The sequence below is a fragment of the Platalea leucorodia genome, assembly GCF_965183815.1.
Source record: "Platalea leucorodia genome assembly, chromosome: 5".
NCBI lineage: Eukaryota > Metazoa > Chordata > Aves > Pelecaniformes > Threskiornithidae > Platalea > Platalea leucorodia.
The window spans coordinates 21560469-21576189 of NC_138827.1; the positions used below are offsets into that span (position 1 = coordinate 21560469).

Consider the following 15721-nt stretch of genomic DNA (forward strand, 5'->3'; position numbering starts at 1 on the left):
ACCGCGATCGCGCCGGGGGCCGGCCGGGTGCCCCCGTCCCGGCGGGCCGCCCGAGAGAGCCGTCCCCGCGGCGGGGCACGGCCGGTGCCGCCGGGCCCCCAGACCCGTCCTGGGGCACGGCAGCGTTCCCGGCCCCGCGCCTGAGGGCGGCGGGGTGCCGCTACCGGCGGCTCCGCGGAGGTGCGCGGCCCCGCCGTGCCGCCTCTCCCTTTCCCTGGGGGCGGGAAGGGCCGTCCCTCTCCCGCCCGCCCCCGCCTTGTAACAGCTCCCGCCCACCGCGCGCCGCCCGGTAACGCCGCGCCTCGCTTCTCCGCTCCTCACAGCCATGGGCGGTTGCCCGCCGGGATGAGCCGCTGGCCGCAGTGCCAGGGCGACCCCAACGGCACCGACCCCGGCGCCATGCGGCAGCGGGGCAACGGGACGGGGCGGCCAGCGGAGGGCTGCAGCACCGTCTCGGTGGCGTTCCCGCTAACCATGATGATCACGGGCATCGTGGGCAATGCCCTGGCCATGCTGCTGGTCTCCCGCAGCTACCGGGCCAAGAAGAGCCGTCGGAAGCGGTCCTTCCTGCTGTGCATCGGCTCCCTGGCGCTCACCGACCTGCTGGGGCAGCTGCTGACCAGCCCCATCGTCATCTCCGTCTACCTGTCCGACCGCGCCTGGGACGCTGTCGACCCCTCGGGCCACCTCTGTGCCTTCTTCGGCTTCAGCATGACAGTCTTCGGTCTCTGCCCGCTCTTCATCGCCAGCGCCATGGCCGTGGAGAGGACGCTGGCCATCCGCGCGCCCCACTGGTACGCCAGCCACATGAAGACGCGGGTGACGAAGGCGGTGCTGCTCGGCATCTGGCTGGCCGTGTTCGCCTTCGCCCTCCTGCCCATCGCCGGTGTGGGCCAGTACACTCTGCAGTGGCCCGGCACCTGGTGCTTCATCAGCACCAGCGACAGCCAGCTCACTGGGAGCCTCTTCTTCGCCTCCACCTTTGCCATCCTCGGGCTCCTCTCCCTTGTGGTGACTATGGCATGCAACCTGGCCACCATCGAGGCCTTGGTGTCTCGTTGTCGGACCAAAGCGACTGCATCGCGCTCCAGCAAGCAGTGGGGGCGAATCGCCATGGAGACACTGATCCAGCTCTTGGGGATCATGTGTGTCCTCTCAGCCTGCTGGTCACCGCTGCTGGTAGGTCGCCTTGCTGCCCGCTGTGGCTTAACCCCAGGCCTCCTCCCTCCCTCCCTCCCTCAGGGCAGGAGACAGGGTGGCCCGAGAGCTGCTGGCCTGCGCAGGGCGGGAGGCACCAACGGTTCAGGTTCCTCATGGAGAGTGTGGCCGTGAATGGCCTCTGAGGAAAGAAAGCGGGGACAGGGACAGAGCCTGGTGTGGAAGGCTGGTAGGAGAGAAGGTGGGAGAGGTCCAAGAGGATGGCCATGTGCAGCGTATTTGGAAAAATAAAACAAAGGAACTGGAGTCAGGGAGGGACCTTGAGGAGAACAAGGGTCTTGCACAGAGGAGAAAGGCGGGACGCGAGGAGACCGTGGGTCTGGGAGCAGGACGCTGAAGTCAGCAGCGCTTGCGGCACAGAATCGCAGGCACTGGGCAGACAAGGGGCAGATTTAGAGGGGAGGGAGAGTGGCTGGCACCAGCAGCGGGCTCCAGGGGCAGGGAGGGCACGCTGTGCTCCTGCCCAGCACAGCCTGACCAGCACGTTGTACCTGCTCGGTAGCACCATAGGGGTCTGAAGGTGACGGGACAAGGGGAACCAAAACCTGCTTGTGCCTCATTTAGGGGGACCTGTGAGAAAGTTTATTGAGACCTCACTGTGATGGAGCCCTGTGCTCACGGGAGACAGCCGTTTATGATTTTTTATTTGCTCCCACCTTGTACCAAAACTTACTTCAGTGCTTTATGAGAAAAGGTATGACTTGTGACTGTGCAAGTGCCTTCTGGTTTTCAGCAGATTGCTCACTGTATCTGATTTATGGCAGCATTCTGGGCTTTTTGTTTCTGTTTTTTTAAAAGATCCTTGCGTTTCTTTCCACTATTTTGTTATTCCTCGTTTATGCCCTTTCTTATCAAACTGGGGTAAACCCCTCCTCATAATTTAGGAGTGGAGGAGGCTGAATCCATGTCTCTTTCTGCCATGTGGGTCAAGGGCACACCCAGGAGTCCAGTACCCCATGTAAAGAGGCCAGCTTATTCTGCTGTCAGAGGATAGTATGATTTTTGGAAAGTTTATACTTGGGATCTATAAGCAGGAAAGGGCTGAAGCTAGCTATGGTAATTTTGAAGTTATGTGAAAGGTACTTTATGGCCAGAGAAGGATTTTTCTTCCTTGTGCAGAGAGAACTTGAGCTCTCGTAAATGGGGCTGTGATAAGAGGAATGGCTGACAAAGCTAACAGCCAATGGGGATGAGGTAAAAATAAAAACCAAATTAATTGAAGTAATGTTATTCTTGTAAATTAATTAAAATTCCACCAAATCTCCAAAATAACCCCACCCCAAAATAAGTCAGAGGCTGTAAGTTAACTTTCTAGAGATCATTAAGAGCTTGTGATGAAAGTAAAATATGAGACCACACTGAAAATTTAGTGAAAACTTGAGAGCAAAGAATAACGTTCTGCTCCTCAGACCCCAAGGAACGCTAGATTTGGTAAGTTAAACCAGGAGACTGCCCTGTCACTGCTTCTGTGTCTCCATGCATTGATTGCCTGCAGCCCCAGACACCCTGGCTAGCTATTAACATTGCTGTGGCACGTCCTGCTGCCCCGCTGGCGTGTACAGTTAAGTCGCAATGGGAGACACTAGGATTTCGTTATTTTACAGAAGTTAACTGTTGCATGCTTGTCCATAATTAAACAGATGAAAAAATTAGAAGGCATTTATTAAATGAAGGAAGTATATTTGCCTCCCAGCCCTTGCTTTTGTAGTCTTTCCGTTGGGATGCAGGTTCTGCCCTGCCCTCCGCAGCCAAGGTAGCAAGAGCCATGCTGCTCCCCGGAGCAGCCCGGAGGCCATGGAGCTATTGCACCTGGGGGTTTAACCAGCTTTGTAGCATCGAGAGAAAATCCCTGAGATGAGGGACACTTTTTTTTCTTCCTTCAGAACCAGAGTACTCAGAAAAATCAGTGAGGATGCAGGGATTCCTCTTAGTGGTTTCCTTCCTGTGGCATTTTTGCAGATTTAACAGTCAGAAGTCAAACTGATACAGCTACACTCGCTCTACTGAATGGATCTGTGGGAAGTGTTAATGGGATGAGTTAATGGAGCAGAGCCCAGGTCAAACAGCCTGTTGTAAACAACACTGACACCTCCAGAAAATGCTCAGGGAGCTGGTAAAAGCAGAGCTTCTCTGAGGTTTGGCCATGGAAGGTGAACTGACTCCCTGGCGAGGAGCCTGACGCTCTGAGTCAAAGGCAGGGCCAGTTGAAGAGATATTGGCTGGCAATGCTTTGTGTGCATTTTACGATTGTGTGGAGGACTGCTGCCCCACTGGGTGACACAGCCGTAATCCAGAGTGAATTTGTCAACAGTTCACTTCCCTGTGCAGCACCAACACTTAAAAGCATATAACTTGTTCTGCAGAGTTCTGAAAAACTTCTCTGTATAGTCAGCATATTCTCAAAAGAGTCATGACTACAGAAGCCTACTTATACATACACTTCAGTGTTTCCTGTACAACTACAAAGTACAAATTAGGAATAAGAGGCCAGATTTTTGGATGAGTGACCATGGAGTAATGCAAGCGCATTTTCAGTGAAAGCCAGATTGTAGAACTTATTTAACCTATAGCTGCATCATTTAGCAGTTGTAAGAAATTTAGTTGAAACAGGAATCCAGGGATTTTCAGAGGAGATTTTGGTTTTTTTTAAAAAAGAAATCTGAGTTTTATAACCTAGGACTAACGGATTCTGACAACTATTACTATTAGGTAAACAATGCCCTTTTACACAGACAGTATTTTTAGACTTGATCTGTTGATGAAAATGACAAAATTAAATGTGATTTAGCAGAAAAGTGAAACTTCTGACGATAGCAGCTATGCTCTAAATGGCTTAATGAAGCGTCCCTCCTTTTCTTGATGTATGCTGCATTTGGTAGGAGAGGCAGTGCATACATTATGTAGGCATTGTCTCCTTTTGTTGCGCACTCAGGATCTTACTTGAATTCAGCATGGAGAACTTGGGAAAATGCTCCACTTCAATACGATATTGCTTTATCATAAGTGGTTTCCAGTTCACGCTAATCTTCTATTTATTTTGATGCTGAGCTTTGGAGCATAACCATTGAACTAAACTGACAGCAGATTGAAATGAGTCTGAGGTTAAAGAGAGGAAGCTATTCCTTGATTGCACAGAAACACCGGTGCAGCACAAACTGGAATTCTCATACAATTCTTTTATTATGCTGCTTTTCCCATTACAATACTTCTCCTTAACCCTCCTGTCAGACAGAAATTAAATACATCTCCTTTACAGGTATTTTTATTAAAAATATATTATTTTGTAATATTTTTAGATGTGCAAGACAAAGTGATGGAAAGCACCTTCACTTAGAAAAAAAGACAGTGATATCACTGAGCTTCAAGGAAAACAGATGGCTCCTTTTCTATGGATCAGTAACTCTTCCCACTTATGCTCCGCTTCCATCTGAGGCTGAAATAGCCACCTGTTTCAAAACTGCCCCAGCGTACTGATCATTTCAGTTTTGCCAAAAGACTGGATTTTTCTGGACTGTATTTGTCTAGATAAGGTCACAACCAAGTGGTAAAAATTACACCACATTTGTTGGAATCCCGCTAGACTTGGATGGGACCTTGTCATGATTCCCTGCATTATTATCCTTCTGTAAACATGTTGTTATTAAAATCCTCAGCCTTCTCCAGTAATTCTCCGAGAGGATTGCAAATTATTCCACTATCATATGTTTCTCAGCAACAGAGAAGTGGAGGTTGCTCTGCCAGTGAGCGTCCTTCGAGGTGGCAGATGAGAGAGCGCTGCACGCAGTGCTGCCTGCGCACATGCCAGGTGTGTGATGCTGCCATGCAGAAAGCAGCATGGCCTTGATGCGGAGCCAGCTCTTGAGAAGCAGTCCTTCCCAGGACGTATTGATACGTCTGTGGTCTATGCACACCAGGAGGTGTTGCATTGCCCTTCTGCAAGAAGGTTGCTAATAAAGATAGATTGTCAGGTGCCATGTAAGTTAGATCCTTTCTGGATTATTGTAAATCTGATGGACGAGCAGCTACAGTGAGGGGGTGAACCAAGGTTAAGGTGGTGTGGATGCCCAACATGCCCCTCTGTAGTCTTGTTGGCTGGACTTGTGTTAGCTTTGCCTGCGACAGGCAGTATTTCTATTTTAAAAAAGAAATCCGTGTTTGTGCTAGGCAATGGGAAGTTCTCCTTCAGGGGTCCACAAGCGGAGTCTGTAATGGCATTTGGCGTGCTTGAACGGAAGTCTTTCATTCTGCCTCAGCTTCAGCAGAGGCAGCAGAAGAGAGTCCTAAAAATTTTATGAGAATAAATTAGAGTTTTGATTTTAAAACAAGATGGTACGTGACTATAGGTATTGTTAGTCATTACAAGGAAAAATCATATCCTCTCCATCGTGGCTTTCCGTGGTTCTCTCACCACAGCCACTATTTGTATTTCATCAGGAGAATCCTCTGTTCCTTCTACGGCTTGCTTCTTTATGTGTGAGAGAATTATTTAAGCAACAGATTAGGGCTAATGGGAGAGGAGAAGCAGTGTAAGAGGATGAATCCTCCTGTCTTCATGATGCATAGAAAACATGTTTGGTTTTTTGGAAGCTATCTCAAGAAAAGATTTTTGCAGTCTGGGGCCAGGAATATCCCGTCAGATTCTTACCCCACGTTCCAGACCAGCTACTCAGCTCTTGCTTGGCAAAAATATGCACCTTTCAGCACATCAGCTGTTTTATTCTCTATCTTTTACTGCAGATAATAGCAGCAGTTTCCAACATAGTTTGTGAAACTGGAAAAATATCTTTGGGAAAGTTTTTGTCCGTGTGTTCCCCCCTCGCCCTCGCCCAGTGGAAGTTCATTCTAAATTCTTTGCACTATAATTGTAAGCTGCCTGGGAGTCCCTGAGGTAACACAGGCTGCCCATGTAAAGTTAAGCTAGTGGCAATATATCACAGTGATGTTTGCCAGCTGGGGAGCCTATGAAGCAACCTGAAAAGTTCTTGCGTACTACAATCCAACTTTATTCAAAACACTGTAAAGTTATCTCACAAAATGCATCTTGTCTTTGGTTGTAAGTTTGAAAGCCATAGCAGTGGAGGTTTAATGTTATTATAAAACTACATTCAGTGATAACAGTAAAGTTTTATCTACTCTAATTGAATAAATACAATTATCAACCATATTACTATATGCATTTTGAGCCAAACTTTTATCGCCATAAATTGTGTAGTTTCATTGACTTTATTCCACCTGATGTTGTTCCTCTACCTTTTGCAGTCTTTCTTTTAATTCATTTAGAAGACCAGGACAGGCCATGATAAACAACCTCTAAGAATATCAAACAGATAATATTTCCAGTAGAGCAATTGTTGGTCCAACAAATATTCCAGTAAAGGAATATTATGTAATAAAAATAAAAATACGCAGCAGTTGTTTGCTTGGGAAATGTATTTTATTAGCCTGGTATTTTTGTAGCTCCATGGGTTCACTAACAAAAGAACAAAACAGCAAGATCTGCAAAACAAGGGTCATTGCAGAGTTCCCAAAGGAAGAGCTAGAAGAGCTGATCTGGGAGAAAGTAATCCGGATACTGGGAATGACAAATGCGGTGTGGCTTCCATTGGCTGTAACATGGGCACAGCATATTTACATAATACTGCTACTCTTTACGGTATGGTAATACTGCCGTGGGCACAGGAGGCAGATGCTGCAGGCAGCGTAGACCGAGCTGTGACAGTGACAGTGACAGCGACAGTGACAGTGTCCTAAACAGCCAGAGGTGGCAGAGGAAGTGGTAGCGTTGTGGTTGTGTGGGTCTGGTGCACAAGTGGCCTTTTGATGTGATCTGTATCTGTCTGTATTTTTAAAAAGCTCTACCAATGGTTACTTATTTTCACTTTTATTTAAATTAAATGCAGTAAGAATCCTCAACTGCTTCTATTTAAAGAAACAAAAACAATGCTACTTTGCTGTGCAAGCCGCCCTGCCTTCCGGACTCATCTAAGTCTTTCCAAGGTCAACACATGGTTATTGATCTGGCACCCAGAATATCCCTTTGAATGGAAAAATCCTCCCCCCGTAGCCTCTGCTCCTGGTCACTCTTGCTCTGGCTGTCCCAGTTTATGAGGACAGCAGCAGTCCAGACGTGACCTTTCTGACTCCACTCTGAAGACAGCCTTCTGTGGGAAAACCTTGGCTGGGATCACTTGGCTTGTGTTGCTGCTGGTGCAGATTATCTTGGTTCTTTCGAAAGGCTGAAGTTAAGAAGTTGGACAGGGCTGTGAATAATTGACTGCGAGTCTCGTCCCTCAGGCTGTTCCCTGCATTTTCAGGACTGGCTGCCAGTTTATTTGGTGTATGATACCTCTGACCTTTGCAAAGACAGTGAATTAGATGTTCATCAGAGCCATTGTGCATAGGTATCCACCTCCTTGACAGACACAATAGACACATCAAAATGTGCAGACATACTGCATCTTAATTCTGCAGGATTTCCAGGCAGTAAATTCAGACAGTCATGCCCAGAAGAGATTTGCAAGCAAAAAAAGGACCTGTCCAGAAAAGTTAGGTGTTCAATAGCCCTGTCCTCGGAGTACAGAGTTTACGACACAGGCCCTACTCCTGGCTTCGCAAGTGTCAGGTCACTTCACGCTGCCACACTTCACAGTGGTGGTAGGTAGTGGTAGTGCCACACAGTCTGTGGCAGGACCTGGTACCCAAGGACAAGGCCTGCTTGCGGTTACCTGATATATATTATGAAGCATGCCCCATCCTCACATCAGCTCTGCCTTTTTCCTTGCTCTAAAGCACCCGAGCGCTTCATTGTGCATCGCAGCCAGGTGTAAGAGCACAGGTATTTTCCCCATTATACAGCTGATACGCACGTCATTTGGCAGCAAGTTGCATAGCAGGTGCCTGCTCAGAAGACAATTTGATCCCTTTGTTTATGGGCTCCTGGAAGAAACATTGCAGTACAAAATCTAATGTAGGTTATCTGCAGAGAAGCAACTAAAAGCCTCTAAAGTGATATATTTTTAAGCAGCTACTACAGAAAGCTCAGGAGAAAACTTTAGGCAAGAGATACTGACTAAACCATGGAAAATTATATCTATCCGACATCTTTCAAAATGTGATTCATATTTCCCATGGTTATATATTAGTATATGAGAGCATCACACACCAGCTCTGGTGAGCTAGATTACCAGCTTTAAACACAAACAAACAAACAAACAAACAAAGCTTCTCACTGTTTTTACTGAATAAGCAGCAGCGTGATAACAAAACCAATGCTCCTGTGGCTGGAGCACTGCACTGGAGATCCCAAGCTGCGTTCTTTTTCAGTCACAGGTTTTCTGTGCAGCCTGTAGCAGCTCTTGGCAGTCTTACCTCTCTAGTCTGTAACATGAGAATAAAGGTGTCCTTGTGTTTCAAGGCTCATGGCATTGATAGCTGTAAAGCAGGTTTATGTCTTAATTTGAAAAATGAGAATGTACAATGTATTGTTATTTTAGTTGATTGAATCATTATAGTGCAGTCTTCAGTTTATAAGTGTTTTAAAGATTGTAAGCCTTGTAGCAACCCATAAGAAAAATGGATCCTCCCTGCTGCCTGTAACGTACCAACAGCACATATCTTCACTGGCACTTTGAAATACAAGCGATAAAATTACCTTAAAGTACAGACTTTGGGGTGAAAGTATTAATCAAAGCTGCCTCTTCTTTGGCTTTTCTGAATAAATGAGTGACTATTGCTGACCAGTGCTTATGGTCTGACATGTGCCATCCACGTAATACCCATGGCAGGACCCCGACAGCCCTACCCTGTGTAACTGGTATTGTAAATCAAGATGCTACCATGCTTGATGGCATTTAATCCCCCAAAAAATCAACCTGCATGTAGCTTTTGGCTCCCAGGCCAGAGCTTGCTGATCTGTGCTGTGAGGTATGGGAGGCATCAGTTACAGAATGTTCTACTTATGTGAAACATTTTACAGTGTAAATAGTGTCTCTCGGTCATGCCAGTTCGGATGCTGTGGGAAACAGATTCCTAAATATGTCACTCTGTTCACTGGGGGAGCCGAACTGAGGGGGGAAAGGAGGAAATATAGGTAAGGTTAACACAGAATGCAGTCTGGTTTTTGACAGAAGATTTTTTTTCTGTTGACTTAAAATGTTTTCTTGACTCCTAGCCCAAAACACCTTTATTAACCTTTTTCTTTTAATTTGGCTCAGTTCATAAGCAGAATAGTTTACCTTAAAATAAAATTCTAAAATTTAGAAGTCATAGAATAAAACGTCTTAGCTTTAAAAAAAATGAAGACATTTTTGTATTTTAAATTCTTTTTTTTTGACATTTACTGTTTATAACATAATTTTGAAGAGCTCTACTCATCATGAGTTATTCAGCTGTTCCTTGTAATTGTGCTAATAAGATAATGATAAAATGAGTCCCTTTAAGTCAATTCTGCAAGATCAGTAATTTCCCTTTCTAGCCAAGGCCGTCTTGAACCTCTAGAATTTAGCACACACCTTTCACTTGTGTCTCAAGTAGGCAAGCAGCATGCGCTGCCTTGTTTTAGCATGAGATCTATAAATAAATGTGACTGGTAGCTGAAAGGTATCATGTTTATCACTTGTTTTACACACACACACAAACTGAGTTGCTCTCCCAATGCTTATTTGTTCTGATCACAGTTTGAATTGGATGAGGGAGGAAAAAAATTTCTTGACAGGATTTTTTTCTTTAGGGATATTTGCGTATAGTCATATACACATAACAGTCTCCTAACATATATCGCTTTTTCCTCCTAACTTTCCTTAGATAACGATGTTGAAGATGATCTTCAGCCACACATCCTTTGAACACTGCAAGGGATTCTCCAGTGAAGCCCAAAGCGCAGAACTGCACAAGGAATGCAATTTCTTCTTGACAGCTGTGCGTTTGGCCTCGCTAAACCAAATACTGGATCCATGGGTTTACCTGCTGCTCAGAAAGATCCTCCTCCAGAAGTTCTGTCAAGCAGCCAACGCTGTCTCCAAGTGCTCTAACAATGAGTGGAAAGAGAGATCAATCACCTTGTCAGAGGAAATCCGACGGACAACGGCATGAAGGAACATTGATCCATTTGCATGGAATTTACTTTTGCCAACGAGTAGTTTTAAATCTTACTGTGAATTGGGGTATCCGTAACATGTTAGCAACTGCATAAATAGCTGAAAATGGTGTTACTGAGTGGACCTATAGTGCCAACTAATTATTTATCCGATGTGCCAAAAATTCTCAAATACAGAAGAAGGAATTGGTTTTATTTCTACATTCTGTTGTTATTGCCATTCATATGTGTAAATATACAAGAATTAAAGGAAGACAAAATTAGGAGACTTTATTTGGATTCCAGTGGCTTAAAACTGAAAAGGTTGTGTTGTACCAATGATGTTACATCATTCTCTTTTGAGAACTGAAGGTAGCACGAGTCTCATGACACATGGATTGTGCTGATAAATACTTATTCTGCGTGGATGCTAAAGTAAGCTCAGCTGCTGAGGAGGATGTGGCATTGGGACAAATAGCACAAATGAGAAATCTGTTGGTTTTTTTTTTTTAAATACCGGCCTGTGAAATACCCAGGCATAACAAGAAGTGCTGTTTGCAAAGCACACTGTAAAACTACTTTGAGCAGATGGAGAGAGTGATAAACAGGTTGTAAGAGACAGTAAGTGTTCTTCTTCCTGTAGATTAATGGCAAAGGTTTACAAAGCCAAAAATACTGCTTTCATATGAGTTGTTTTAGTTGGAAATGCACATGTCCAGGAATAAAATGAACATCAAATGATTTTTAAGTAATGGGGATGCCACTCAAAACTTCTTCATTACTAAAATGTCCTACAAAGTGGCCAAAATAGTACCCCAAAATAGTTTATTTCTTCTTTCCTGCAAAAAGGCAAATTTGAGAGATATGGCAGCTTTGGGAATTTTTAAAATAAAGCAGACTGGAAGAGGTGGGTAGAGTGTGTGCATTAGCCCGATCTTTCCCCCAGGTAACTTTCAGGTTTTATCAGAAAACTAATCCATTTGTGTCACATCTGAAGTTTATCTTTACAAGGGCTGCATTTTTTCCTCATTTTCTTCACCCTTTTGTAGATGATAGCCTCTAATGTCTCTGGTTTCATGGCCTCTTGGGTGAAATTAGATGCAAATACAATAAAATACAATATATTGTATAGTTGTACACCATACACTATGTGCCATATAGTACCGAATTCAGGGGCCTTAAAGGCAAATGTAATCCTGCATCTGATTGATAGGAATTTCTTGCACAGAACCTTTATTTTTACTTCTCTTCATTTGTTTATAAAAGTAGCTACTCAAAAGAGAAACTGGCTACTCACTTTTCTTTTTCTGCTGCTGTGTTGTCTGATTGCTTATCTTCTTATCAGTCAAAAATAATTAATCTGACAGCAGAAGCCACTGTCTACATAAATCTAATTTTATCTGGGTGGTATTTGAGTACAACCTAAAGGCTGCTGTCTTTAATTCAAGAGCCAGACTAAAACCACAGAGAGGCACATTTCCGAAGGTGTACTGCCTTTCTTTTGTCAGTCTCATCATCTTCTTCAATTTAATGGAATAAATTCCTTTTTCAGTTACAAGTCGACTGCGTACTTCAGGCTGTGGGACCCCACGCTCAGAGCCGCGTGGCCCCGGCGAGCTGCTGCACTGTGTGTGAGCCAGTGTTGAGGGTAACGACTACACATGCCTGCACGTCGACAGTGCTGCTAGCCCCAGTTCATTTACTAATCGGCACTTTCGGGAACACGGTGAAATAAAAATATTACTTGTTTTCTGTGAAAAAGTGCCTTGCAGGATTCATACTTCTTTTAAAAAAATTTTTTGGAATATAAAAAGCCTGTTCTGCTGTCCAGAGGATTCATATTGTTCGGTTTATGTACATTAGCTTTTTAAAACAAATAAACAAACTCAGTCGCTTGTAAAATATGTCAGGATGACCTTAACAATTAGACTGAATCATTCTTTGTCAAGAAATTTCTGAGCAGCAGCACTTACAGAGCATACAGCCGACTCTGGGATTGTAAGTGGGATAGCGAGGGAGAAGTTCTGCAAGGAAGAGTGAAGGAATCTCCCTTTTATCAGCCCTTTTATAGCAGCAAGAGGAGAATGCTGCTTTTTTCCTGTACACAATCAAATACGTGGTAATGAGCGAACAGCTCAAACGTGACATTGCCTTAAGTCGGCTGTGGGAAGGGACCCTTGTTCACTTCTTGAGTAACTGAACATGAGTTGTTCTTAAGTGTCAGGGGTGCTTTCACTTTGGTTTGCTTAAAATAATTTTGTTACGCCATGCCTTTTCTCAGTGAAATAGGACACTTACTTACTTACTTTTATATTTGGCAAAAGGCAGTTCTGTCCATCTTTGGGTGCGGTAATACGAAGAAGTTACTTTAAATATCAGAAAATGGGAAAGAACGCCTGCTTTTAATTTGTTTACAGAAAAGGAGTTCAAGCATTATTTGCCAGCCATGGCTGCCGTAACGGGACATGGCTGGAGGAACACACTTTCAAAAATTAATTCAAAGAGTTTAGTGTAAATGAAAGCTTTTGTTTCCCATTTACTTGTTTGAGTGGTGTATTTTTGTTGCATTTCTGTAAAGATGCCTTTTATGTGATGTATTTAAATTTCCCTACAGTGGTATTTCTAATACTGGTTTTAATATGTCGTACTTCTGTCAAAGATGTTATGGAAACTGTAGTGTATGGAAAGATGACTTTGAGATCATTGTTTGCCTTAAAAACTAGCTTGTTTGTGAACCAAATCAATGTGTTGTATCAGTCAGAATAAAAGTTCGACAGAATAACCCTTGATGACTCTTGCCTGGGACGCGGTGTCACAGCAATTTCCAACACCCTGTAGAGAGCTGCAGGTGGAAGCGCAGCCCCCGGCGCCCGGCTGTGACGGCTGGCGGAGCCGATCTGTCCTGGCGAGGGGAGCCGCAGGGCGCTCGCCCACCTTCCTCCCTGCTGCCCGCTCCCGACGGGCTGTGCACAAAGCGGCAGGGGATGGAGAAGGGTTGATCCTAACCTGTAAAGCACTGTTTACTAACAGGCCTTCCAATAAATGGTTAAGTGAGTTTTGCAAAAGCACCACCTGCTGATACAATACAACAGGTCTTGACAGGTTCACATAGATCAGATTTTATCTGCACAGTCTTCCAGCTAGTGACCTTCGCCTATGGGAACCGCGCTGCGCCGCTGAGGAAGGCTGGTTCGGTTTGCTGCGTCAGTACAGGCTTTGCAGTTCCTAACCCGCTGTATGCCAAGCTCACACCTCTCGAGTGCTGGGTGGGAAAAGCACGCAGGACTGGGACTCTGTGCACCCCTGAATCTGAGACCCAACTCAATGTCTGAAGCATTTCAGCCAAGCCCGTGTGCCAGAGCCTGTGTGGGTGACCATCCGCAGCCCCTCTCACCAAGGGTGTTCCCACATTTTTTTACATTATTTACATTATTTTACTTTTTTTTTTTTTACACATTTTGTAATTTTAACACAAACTTTTGAGCTTCTAGAGCAGATTCATACTGAAGAGCAGTGACTCCACTAATGTGCTGGAAGCATCATTAGGATGGGCAAACCCAACCCATCACCACAACAGCATTTAGTGTGCTCCTCCGGCAAGCCAGTGAAATGTCACCATGTGTTTCTCCCAAGTTAAATGACCTTCAGAAGAGAAACAGCAAATGACCATATGCAATTTTCCCTTATTTCAAATGCCCTGCCTGTTCCCTTGCTGCTCGATGCATTTATAGTGATTGCCACGCAGTGGTACCATGTTTCAGTGTGGACTGGCACCCCAGAGAAACAGCCACGAGCTAATACACAGAGGACAGATATACCCAGCAAAGCTCATCTTTCAAATTACAGCTTTTCTTGGCTACTGTCCTGAGAGGAGATTCTCCTGGAAAAAGGATTCCTTCATAAAGGACTTACTGAAGTGTCCCATGGGTGGGTGCCCCAGGGCAGAAACCTGTTTATCGTGTAAACCTCTCCTGCAGCTTGGGCAGAGCCTGAGCATCCGGGTGCAGGAGTTAATGTCAACAGTCACAGGCTGATGGAAACCTTGAAATCAGTGCTTTGCAGCTAATAATATCAAAAGGACCTTTATTTAAATTTTTCTTTAAATTTTCTCAACCTAGCATGTCACTGCAGAACTGGAAATACTATCGCTTAATTTTTATCTATTAGCATGCAAATGCGAGGAGCTGGCAAACAGTGACTGCTGCATTGAAATCTTTCACTTCTGGGGACCAGAAGGGAGCATGAACAACTTCATACGTGGATGCTTCAACATAAAAAGGGACGCTCTTAATACCAAACAGACTGAAACCAAATTACAGACAGAGCGTTTCCTGCAGCTGACCCAAAAAGCCACTCAGGGCCGCAGTGGTACCGAGCCCAGTAGTTTGGGCTGTGGTCGCTTTGCAGTGTCATGCATCGCTCTGCGGCTCTGTGGCCCCATGTTGGGTCCTATCGGGCAAGGACAAATGAAGATATCTGCCACCCATGGTCTGCCAGCAGCCAGAGAAGCACGTGCGGAGCAAACCCAGGGCTTCAGAAGCCCGGGACGTCCCAGTGGCCGTGAACAAAGCCCGGGCTTCGCTGTGCCCTGTGGGCAGAGCGGTGCCTCCGAGGGCGGGCTGGGGCTGGGTCCCTGCCAGCAGCAAGGTGGGTGCTCGGTGCTCGGTGCATGTGACCGTGTCAGCAGCACCCAGCCGGCGGGCTCATTCTGTGCCAGCCATGCACACCAACGGTGATTGCCCAATAGTCGGTGCCACAATGCTGGTCGAGCTGTCCCGGTGAACGCACCTTACGCTGGTTTCCCTGAGCCCTGCCAAGGTGGGTCCTGCCACCCCCAGAGCAATGCGACTGGAGCCCCGGGGGTCCCACGGTAGCAGCACCAGGCCCCAGGTGTCAGGGTGTCTGCTGCCCTCGTCTTCAGCTTCCTCCCTTTGCTGGCCACCCCTCACCTCAACAACAGGCACCCACTGCACTAAAACATCAGCCCAGCTTAGCAGAGCCAGAGCAACCCTGTGATCCCAGCGTGACTGACAGCGTTACTGCCTGCCTCTCACACGCTCACAAACAAACAGGCTTAAACGCATCGATCGATGATGTCGGCGCTGATCGCTATCGCTCTGAGCATGTGAATTTGAAAGCAAACAGGCTGCACAGACGCAGCATTACCCAAGATGTTTATTTGCAAAACAAGCATGTAAAAGGAGGCCCAAATCTTGCACGTAAAGTAATTGTGAGAAATGGATGTGTTTGCTGCGCTGTGGGAGAATAAGGAAGTTGAATAATGCTCAGTGGTAAAGCATGAATCACTCCCCAAAAGAGCAAGACAAAATTGGTGAGGAGGAGGTATCAGGCACCCAAACTGGCCTGATGTGCTGAAATAAGACTTCAGATACCCGGGAGATCCCCTGCTAATTGCCACATTTTCTAAAT

The 15721-nt window shown here is 45.7% G+C and overlaps 1 protein-coding gene across 1 annotated transcript; it reads left to right on the forward strand.

The window, feature by feature from the left end:
- Window positions 1-345: 345 nt before the first annotated feature.
- Window positions 346-10308, forward strand: PTGER3 (prostaglandin E receptor 3; the record flags this gene model as incomplete). Its single annotated transcript, XM_082312160.1, has 2 exons — window positions 346-1179; window positions 10021-10308. 2 exons carry the CDS (start codon window positions 346-348, stop codon window positions 10306-10308), a joined length of 1122 nt encoding a protein of 373 aa, XP_082168286.1.
- Window positions 10309-15721: the final 5413 nt, after the last annotated feature.